General features: G+C 51.8%; 1 protein-coding gene across 1 annotated transcript in view; it reads left to right on the top strand.

Moving 5' to 3' along the window:
• LOC142915391 (uncharacterized) overlaps nucleotides 1-3,178 on the top strand; it is a 38,381-nt gene extending 35,203 nt beyond the window's left edge. The window contains exons 7-11 of the mRNA XM_076061223.1: nucleotides 269-571; nucleotides 1,076-1,229; nucleotides 1,362-1,422; nucleotides 2,667-2,768; nucleotides 2,957-3,178. Of these exons, the coding sequence (XP_075917338.1) occupies nucleotides 269-571; nucleotides 1,076-1,229; nucleotides 1,362-1,422; nucleotides 2,667-2,768; nucleotides 2,957-3,004 (668 nt within the window). The 3' untranslated portion in view covers nucleotides 3,005-3,178. The remainder of the gene's footprint in view (nucleotides 1-268; nucleotides 572-1,075; nucleotides 1,230-1,361; nucleotides 1,423-2,666; nucleotides 2,769-2,956) is intronic.
• Nucleotides 3,179-10,520: the final 7,342 nt, after the last annotated feature.

The following is a 10,520-nucleotide window of genomic DNA, read 5'->3' on the forward strand; positions in this document are numbered from 1 at the left end:
GCAGATGTAGATGCCACTGCTTCTTCACGTTGTACAGATGTAGATGCCACTGGTTCTTCACCTTCTACAGATGTAGATGCCACTGGTTCTTCACGTTCTACAGATGTAGATCCCACTGGTTCTTCACGTTCTGCAGATGTAGATGCCACTGGTTCTTCACATTCTGTAGATGTAGATGGCACTGGTTCTTTACGTTCTGCAGATGTACATGTCACTGGTTTTTCGTATTATGTTGATATTAATGTCACTGGTTCTTCTCGTTTTGCAGATGTAGATGCCACTGGTTCTTCACCTTCTGGAGATGTAGATGCCACTGGTTCTTCACCTTCTGGAGATGTAGTTGCCACTGGTTCTTCACGTTCTACAGATGTAGAGGCCACTGGTTCTTCACGTTCTGCCACTGGTTCTTCACGTTCTACAGATGTAAATGACACTGGATCTTCACGTTCTACAGATGTAAATGACACTGGATCTTCACGTTCTACCGATGTAGACGCCACCACCGCCGTCTGTTGCACGCCGGTTGAACTCACGACTTTCGGTCTGAACAGGCAACTGGACACACGAACAGGTTTGTTCGCATCTCTGAATGTTGCATGTGTGTGTGTCCGTGTACGTTTGTGCGTGCATGCACGTGTGTTGGTGCGTGTCTGTCCGTGTGCGTGTGCATGGTTGTCTGTCCGTGTGCGTGTGTGTGTGTGTGCGTGCGTGTCCGCGTGCGTGCGTGTGTGTGTGTGCGTGCGTGTCCGTGTGTGTGTGTGCGTGTCCGTGTGTGTGTCCGTGTGTGTTTCCCTGTTCTGGCCACCCATCCCCTCGTTTGTCACAATCACGGCCTTCACAGCTGCTGATACTCGCTAACGGCACCCGCCCTGACAGTCCGCCGGGGCCTTTATGGGGGAGACTTTGTCTCCGTCCGTCCCTTCGTCTCGCTCCCTCGACCCGCAACGCCCGGGTGCGAGCGCCACGAGCCTCAAAGCGCACCTAGCCTGGCGCGTGTGGTCATCGCGGCGGTTGTTGTCGTCGTGCTACGGCGGCATGCTGACGCCACGTGGGGGATCGTTGTTGTGCCACGCAGAGAAGGCGGCGGCGGCGGGCCGGGCCAGCTGGGCCGCTCCGGCCGCGATCCTCGCCGTGTCCCTCGCCCTGGTGGCCACGCTGCTGCTGCTGCTGCTCTACCGCCGCCGACGCCGCCGGCAGCAGCAGCATTGGCAGGAGCCCTGGGGCCCCACGTGAGTCGCTCGCTTCTCTCGGACGTGGGGCGGACGTCGGCGGTGCCCGCGGGGTCATCTTTGTGACGACCTGCCGCTGTGCCCCCCCTCACCACCCCCCCCACTACCCCCTCACTACCCACATGCGTGCAGGGAGGATTCCCCCACTCTCCCCAAGGCACCGCGGAGAAACGCGGAGGGCGACCGTGGCTACGTGAGTGGCACACCGCCAGGACACAGAGGGGTGTATAGTGTAGTGTATAGTGTAGTGTAGTGTGTAGTGTAGTGTATAGTGTAGTGTGTAGTGTAGTGTATAGTTTAGTGTGTAGTGTATAGTGTAGTGTATAGTAGTGTATAGTGTAGTGTGCAGTGTAGTGTATAGTTTAGTGTGTAGTGTAGTGTATAGTGTAGTGTATTCTAGTGTAGTGTATCGTGTAGTGTATAGTAGTGTAGTGTATAGTGTGTAGTGTAGTGTATAGTGTAGTGTATAGTGTAGTGTATAGTGTAGTGTATAGTGTAGTGTATACTAGTGTAGTGTGTATAGTATAGTGTAGTGTATAGTAGTGTATAGTAGTGTAGTGTATAGTAGTGTGTAGTGTAGTGTATCGTGTAGTGTATAGTGTAGTGTATAGTAGTGTAGTGTATAGTGTAGTGTATATATAGAGACACACTTAGACTCGACCTAAAGCTTTCGTGACTGCAGGAATTAATTTTCTTTGGGTCTTTCGGTAATGTTGTGCCCACTTTGTTTATGACCCTTGGGCTACACCCAACTTTAAAACTTTAAAACAGCCTGCTGCCTGCTCAGCAGCTTTCTTACCCCTCGTTTCTCCTCCTGATGACGATTGCCAAAATAATACCCACAGACTCACCACACAGAGACCCACAGACTCACCACACAGAGACCCATAGACTCACCACACAGAGACCCATAGACTCACCACACAGAGACCCATAGACTCACCACACAGAGACCCATAGACTCACAACACAGAGACCCATAGACTCACCACACAGACACCCACAGACTCACCACACAGACCCACAGACTCACCACACAGACACCCACAGACTCACCACACAGACACCCACAGACTCACCACACAGAGACCCACAGACTCACCACACAGACCCACAGACTCACCACACAGACACCCACAGACTCACCACACAGACACCCACAGACTCACCACACAGAGACCCACAGACTCACCACACAGAGACCCATAGACTCACCACACAGAGGCCCACAGACTCACCACACAGAGACCCACAGACTCACAACACAGAGACCCACAGACTCACCACACAGAGACCCACAGACTCGCCACACAGAGACCCACAGACTCACCACACAGAGACCCATAGACTCACCACACAGAGACCCACTGACTCACCACACAGAGACCCACAGACTCACCACACACTGTGCGTGTTGTGGGGATGCTCCGTGTGTAGTTGCTAACGCTAGAGAGTGGCAACACGGCGGATATGGAGCTGCACGAGTTGCCACCGCAGCCTCAGCACCAAGACAGCGGAGCTGGCAGCTACGACTACACGGTGAGGAGGGGTGGGTGGCGAGCGAGCGGTGAGCGAGCGGTGAGCGAGCGGCGAGTGAGTGTCCGCCCACATCACCGATGCTCCTGCTTAGGCTGAGTGAGCGATCCGCTTCTGGCCACCCCAGTGGGTGGGTGGGGGGTGGGGGTGGGGTCGGTCACCGTCTCTCTAATTTATTCCGACCCCCGCAGGTTTTCACAGACGAAGATGACGACGAGGAGTGGAAGGAAGATTTTTGAGAAGCGGCTCGGGGTGGGGGGCGGGGGGGAGCGAGAGTGCTCCACCTTGCCGTGCTCCACCTTGCCGTGCTCCACCTTGCCGTGCTCCACCTTGCCGTGCCCCACCTTGCCGTGGTTGCCGGCGGCAACGCCGGGGATTGTCGCTTCGCGAGCGGGTGAACACCCCCCCCCCCCGAAAGAACCAAGAAGAATTGTTGTTGTTGTTGTTTGATCCCAACTGAGCGATGTTTTTCAGCATTGGGGGATATTTGCCTCGTGCCGGTTACAATCGGTGCCCCGAGTTTGGCTTTTCACTTTTTTTTTTTGGGTGGGGTGGGGGTGGGAATTTTGTTTTACGAAAGAGCTCTCCGTTAACCGGACGCAGTGTTTTTGTTATTTTATTTTAGTCTTCGCGACGGTCTCTCACCTCCCAGCGCTTTCCCCCGGCGTTGGTGTGCCGCTGGACGGGAGGCGACTGGGCGTCGTGCCAGGGAGCCAGGGAGAGGGGGGTGGGGTGGGGGGTGGGGGGAGAATTTAAATTCTCCCTCGCGTGGCCGGGGGTCAACGAGCGGCGACATTGGCACGGTCCGTCGCGACGTCCGGCACCGAGAGGGAGTTCCGCGTGTTTATATTATTGTTTTGTCGGGGCGACAGGCGGCGTCACGAGGCGCGTACAACGCCGTGAGCCTTCGTGCGCCACGCCAGCGTCTCGGTTTTTTTATTTCTCCCCGAACCCGGCCAGTTTCATCGGCCGCTCCCGCGATGCCGCAGCACTTTCGTAGTTTGACGCTGTTGGTTTTCGGCGAGCCGATATCAGCCGGGTTAGATTGTGTGAATGAATAAATGCACAAATGTGGCTGTCGCCTGACGAAGCTGGTTGTTGTGATTGCTGGCGAAATGTCACGGTGTCCAGAGTGCAAATGTTGTTGCTTGGCTCGCTAACCCACCAGTGTGATGTGCTAGTGTACTACACTACACTACACACTACACTATGCATTACACTATACACTACACTATATATACTACACTATACTATACACTACACTATACACTACACTATACATTACACTATACACTACACTATACTCTACACTATACAATACACTGTACACTACACTATACACTACTATACACTACACGATACACTACACTATACACTACACTATACACTACACCATACACTACACTATACATAGGTTGAAATTGTGTCTGCTGTGTATATGGATGGCTTCATGAACGAATCTTTGTTGATGGCCATCGTCTTAGAGAAATCAACTTCGTGTGAGCCAGCCGTAGTATTAAAATAATCATCAGCCACGGTAGAAGCGTTGGTCCTACCGTGTTACCAAATCTGCCTTCTGCTCACGAACACGGTCCGAGACACGTCGCTTAGTTTCCCCAATGTAACTGCAGACACAGCTTAGTTTGTAGACGCCGGGATATTGCATGTCAGGAATCTTGTCTTTCACAGATGGGATCAGATCGCGAATTTTATGTACTGTGTTAAATCGTACCTGGATCTTGTGTTTGTTCATGATTTTGGAAATCCTTTTGGTTACCCCTGCTATGTATGGCAGGGTGATGTTTTTTATTGGATCCTCAGATGGCTCCTTCCTCACGTACTCTTTGGTTCTATTCGGTAAAGTCACGTAGGTTAAAAAAATAAAACAACAAAAATCACGACGTTTCGGCCACAACACAAGCGGCCTTCATCAGGTGAAGGGACCGGGCTGTCTCGAGGACAGAGCTGGAGTGAAACACAGCCACGCTCAGACCGCGACCTTTAAGCTGTGTGCGAGGAAACAAGGTGCCTTGACAAAGGAATTAGCGTAAAAAAATAGCATTTGATTGGCCGACTTAGCATGATGAATGGTGTACATGCGGGTGCACATGCCGGTTGGCGCGGGGGGGGGGGGGGAGTTTACATATTGATGGTGTGAAAAGAGAATTTTTAAGAACTGCGAAAGTTTGGGGTACCACTACTTTGCGGATTGTGTAGTCAGACAATCCATTCGCCTTGAGGGCTTGGTGTACGTGTTTTGAGTTCACTGGTCAGGCGTTCGTGGCCGGAGATGCACTGAGCTCTGTGGTGTAGCGTTTTGACGAGGAAATTCTTCCGGGATGGATGGTGCTGGGATTCGGGTTTTAGGTAGCCGTCAGTCTGGGTTACTCTCCTGTAGACAGAATGGTTCATTGAGCCATCTGGTCTCTCTTTGATTGAGACATACAAGAAAGGTAGCATGCCATCCGTTTCTACCTCCGTGGTGAATTTGATGGCTGGGTTTATGGAATTGATGTGGTTGAGGAATTTTATTTTGAGCCGGTCGGCCATGTGGCCAGATGACAAACGTGTCATCCACATAGCTCTTCCACAAGGACGGACGTAGAGTGGATGCCTGGATGGCGTCCGTCTCAAAAATTTTCCATGAAAACATTGGCCACAACCGGTAATAAGGGAGAACCCATAGGGGTGCCTTCAACTTGTTTGTCGAATGTTCCATTCCGGGTGAGTATTGGTGAGGCAGTGTCTCGCCAGGGCCGGTACATCGGCATTCAATCCTCGTTGGACCAAATCCTCAATGATTGCAATGGGTATCGGGCACAGGAACTTTGGTGAACAAAGAAACTACATCGAAACTGACGAGTAAGTCACCTGGGAACAGTGAGATGTCTTTCATTGACGATACCAGGTGAGCTGAGTTAAGTACAGAAGAGGTGGTCTTACCAGTGAATGGCTGAAGGTCTCAGATATCGGGCCAGTTCGTAGGTGGGTGAGCCAATGGTGGAGACGATGGGACGGAGTGGTGTACCTTCTTTATGGATTTTTGGTAAGCCATATAATCTGGGTGGTCTAGCAGCAGAAGGTTTTAAGGAAAACCGTTTTGGTCTGTTCAATTAATGAAGCTGAATCAGTGATGATGCTGTTCGTTTTTGTAACGAGGCTGTTGGTGGGATCTCTTTAAATTTTTTGTGTAGCTACCATCATTAAGTAGCTCCTGAATTGTTATTGTTCTATGTGATTTTGTCCATGATGACCGTGGCATTGCCATTATCGGCTGAGAGGATCACGATATCATCTCTCTTTTTCAATTGAGATTATACATGTATTTATTTACTGCCAAGATGGCGCCGATGATGGCAGCCTCGGCCGGTTGGTGCGCCCTGTTTTGTCCAGTTTTGTCTTGAGAGGGGCTTGCTGTTCAACACACTCGTGCTGGTGAGAGAGGCCTGCTGTTCATCACACCCGTGCTGGTGAGAGAGGCCTGCTGTTCAGTACACCCATGTTGAGGGGCCTGCTGTTCAGCACACCCTTGCTGGTGAGAGAGGCTTGCTGTTGAGAGGCCTGCTGTTCAGCACACCTGCGCTGGTGAGAGAGGCCTGCTGTTGAGGGGCCTGCTTTTCAGCACACCCGTGCTGGTGAGAGGGGCCTGCTGTTCAACACACCCGTGTTGAGCGGCCTGCTGTTCAGCACACCCGTGCTGGTGAGAGGGGCCTGCTGTTCATCACATCCGTGTTGGTGAGAGGGGCCTGCTGTTCAGCACAACCGTGCTGGTGAGAGAGGCCTGCTGTTCAGCACACCCGTGTTGAGGGGCCTGCTTTTCAGCACACCCGTGTTGGTGAGAGAGGCCTGCTGTTCAGCACACCCGTGCTGGTGAGAGAGGCCTACTGTTGAGGGGCCTACTGTTCAGCACACCCGTGTTGGTGAGAGAGGCCTGCTGTTCAGCACACCCGTGCTGGTGAGAGAGGCCTGCTGTTCAGCACACCCGTGTTGAGGGGCCTGCTGTTCAGCACACCCGTGCTGGTGAGAGGGGCCTGCTGTTGAGGGGCCTACTGTTCAGCACACCCGTGTTGGTGAGAGAGGCCTGCTGTTCAGCACACCCGTGCTGGTGAGAGTGGCCTGCTGTTCAGCACACCCGTGTTGAGGGGCCTACTGTTCAGCACACCCGTGCTGGTGAGAGGGGCCTGCTGTTCAACACACCCGTGCTGGTGAGAGGGGCCTACTGTTCAGCACACCCGTGCTGGTGAGAGGGGCCTGCTGGTCAACACACCCGTGCTGGTGAGAGGGGCCTGCTGTTCAACACACCCGTGCTGGTGAGAGGGGCCTGCTGTTCAACACACCCGTGCTGGTGAGAGGGGCCTGCTGTTCAACACACCCGTGCTGGTGAGAGGGGCCTGCTGTTCAACACACCCGTGCTGGTGAGAGAGGCCTACTATTCATCACACCCGTGCTGGTGAGAGGGGCGTGCTGTTCATCACACCCGTGTTGGTGAGAGGGGTCTGCTGTTCACTCCCATGCTGGTGAGAGAGGCCTACTGTTCATCACACCCGTGTTGGTGAGAGGGGCCTGCTGTTCACCACTCCCATGCTGGTGAGAGGGGCCTACTGTTCAACGCACCAGTGCTGGTGAGAGAGTCTTGCTGTTCAGTACACCCGTCCTGGTGCGAAGATGGCGCTGATGATGGTAGCCTCAGCCGGTCGGTGCGCCCTGTTTTGTCTTGTTTTGTCTGTCAATTCAGTGTTTTGCCAAGATTTTCGGAGTTCTCTAACAAGAGACGAACTTTTAAATATCAGGGAAACAACTCCTGTGGATTTAATTCCTACTTTTCTGCTTCCAGCGGCAGAATTAGTAGGCATTCTAGTCAATGCCGCGCTAGGCTTTGCTCAAGCAACGAAACGCCGCCCAAGGGGTAAACGGTCGGGGGCTCTAGTACGGCTACGCAGACGCGGAATCCGAACAGTGCTGCCGAGCTTTTTCCTCTCCAATGTACGTTCACTGTACAACAAAATGGATGAACTTCAGCTACTGATGGTAAAAAACAAAGACTTTCTTTCAGCTTCTGCATTGTGCTTCACGGAAACATGGCTGTGTGATTTGATTCCGGACACTTCGCTACAACTAGCAGGATTCCATCTTGTAAGATCGGATCGTGACATAGCACTCTCCGGCAAGACGAAAGGCGGTGGTATTTGTTTTTACATTAACAGTGGCTGGTGTGTAGATGTCACAGTGATTCTGCAACATTGTTCTCCACTCCTTGAATCAATTTTTATAACCTGTAAACCGTTTTACTCGCCTCGCGAGTTCGCGTCGCTCATTTTGGTCGGAGTTTATTTGCCGCCTTGTCCTCAGGTTAAAGAGGCCCAACGCATGCTCGCCGATCAGATTCTGAGTGTGGAGCGAGCAAATCCAGATTCGTTGGTTATCGTACTTGGCGACTTTAACAAAGGTAATCTCAGCCACGAACTCCCCAAATACATACAATTCATTAAATGCCCAACCAGAGAAGGGAACACTCTGGATCACTGCTACACTACAGTCAGTGGAGCCTACCACGCCGTCCCCCGAGCAGCACTAGGACACTGACCATGCCATGGTCCACCTGATTCCTGCATACAGGCAGAAACTAAAACTCTGTAAACCTGCTGTGAGGACATCTAAACAGTGGACCAGTGAGGCTGTGGAAGATTTGCGGGCGTGCTTAGATTGTACTGACTGGGATATGTTCACGACTGCTACCAATAGTCTGGATGAACTCACAGAGGCTGTGACGTCCTACATCAGCTTCTGTGAGGACTGCTGTATCCCAACACGTACCAGGGTGAACTTTAACAACAATAAGCCCTGGTTCTCAGCAAAGCTCAGAAGGTTGAGGTTGGAGAAGGAGGAAGCATTTAGGAGTGGAGATAGAGACAGATTCAAGGAGTCGAACAACAGGTTTAGCAAAGCGGTGAGAGAGGCTAAACGACTGTACTCAGAGAGACTAAAACACCAGTTCTCTACAAAAGACGCTGCTTCTGTCTGGAGAGGGCTCAGGCAGATCACCAACTACAAACCCAGAGCCCCCCACACCACTAACGACTCCCGCCTAGCCAACGACCTGAACGAGTTCTACTGTAGATTTGAAAGACAATTGGACTGTCCTGAACCACCCCTTCCGACCCAAGAGGCCCCATCCCCCACCAATACTACAGAGACGACTATCTCCCTTCAGGAGGGAGAAGTTAATAGACTTTTCAAGAGGCAGAATCCACGCAAAGCAGCCGGGCCAGACTCTGTCTCTCCAGCCACCCTCAGGCACTGCGCTGACCAGCTGTCTCCGGTGTTCACCAACATCTTTAACACCTCCCTGGAGACATGCCATGTACCAGCCTGTCTCAAGTCCTCCACCATCATCCCTGTGCCCAAAAAGCTAAGGCCAACAGGACTAAATGATTACAGACCGGTCGCCCTTACATCTGTGGTAATGAAGTCTTTTGAGCGCCTGGTCCTGGCACACCTCAAAGCCATCACAGACCCTCTCCTGGACCCCCTTCAGTTTGCCTACAGAGCCAACAGGTCTGTGGACGATACAGTTAACATGGCCCTCCACTTCACCCTACAGCATCTGGACGCCCCAGCATCCTACGCCAGGATCCTGTTTGTGGACTTCAGCTCTGCCTTCAACACCATCATCCCTGCCCTGCTTCAGGACAAGCTCTTCCAGCTGAACGTGCCATACACCACCTGTAAATGGATCACAGACTTCCTGTCTGACAGGAAGCAGTGCGTTAAGCTGGGAACACAAGTCTCTGACTCCAGGTCCATCAGCACCGGAACTCCTCAGGGCTGCGTCCTTTCCCCTCTGCTCTTCTCCCTGTATACCAACAGCTGCACCTCCAATCATTTGTCCGTCAAACTATTGAAGTTTGCGGATGACACCAGCCTCATTGGGCTGATCTCTGGTGGGGATGAGTCTGACTATAGGTGGGAAGCTGACAATCTGGTGACCTGGTGTAGCCAGAACAACTTAGAGCTAAATGCTCTAAAGACAGTTGAGATGGTTTTGGACTTCAGGAAGAATACAGCACCACTCACCCCCATCACCCTGTTAAACTCCCCAGTCAAAATTGTAGAGTCCTTCCGCTTCCTGGGCACTATTCTCTCCCGGGACCTTAAGTGGGAATTGAACATCAGCTCCCTCACCAAGAAAGCTCAACAGAGGATGTACTTTCTACGGCAGCTGAAGAAATTCAACCTGCCAAAGACAATGATGGTGCAATTCTATACAGCGATCATTGAATCCATCCTCACCTCCTCCATAACCGTCTGGTATGCTGCTGCCACTGCCAAGGACAAGAGCAGACTGCAGCGTATCATCCACACTGCTGAGAAGGTAATTGCCTGCAATCTACCAACCCTCGAGGACCTGCACACGACAAGGTCCATGAGGCGAGCGAGGAAGATTGTGGCCGATTTCTCCCACCCTGGACACTCTCTGTTTCAGCTACTCCCCTCCGGCAGAAGGCTTCGGTCCATCAGGACCAAAACCTCACGCCATAAAAACAGTTTCTTCCCATCTGCTGCTGGCCTGTTAAACGAGGCCAAGGGCTAACACTGATTTTAACATTTTATCTACATAATGACACCTTGCCGATATTAACTATGTTAACCTATTTGTATTTTTTATTTTTAAATTATATCTTAAAGCTATTTTATATTCGATATTTATTCAATTTTATATAATTCAGCCCCTTGGCGTTAGTTAGACTTTTAACC

Source organism: Petromyzon marinus, unplaced genomic scaffold (genome assembly GCF_048934315.1).
Source record: "Petromyzon marinus isolate PM22_M1 ecotype Great Lakes invasive population unplaced genomic scaffold, UKy_Petmar_22M1.pri1.0 PM_G_Scaffold_30, whole genome shotgun sequence".
In the NCBI taxonomy this organism is placed as follows: Eukaryota; Metazoa; Chordata; class Hyperoartia; order Petromyzontiformes; family Petromyzontidae; genus Petromyzon; species Petromyzon marinus.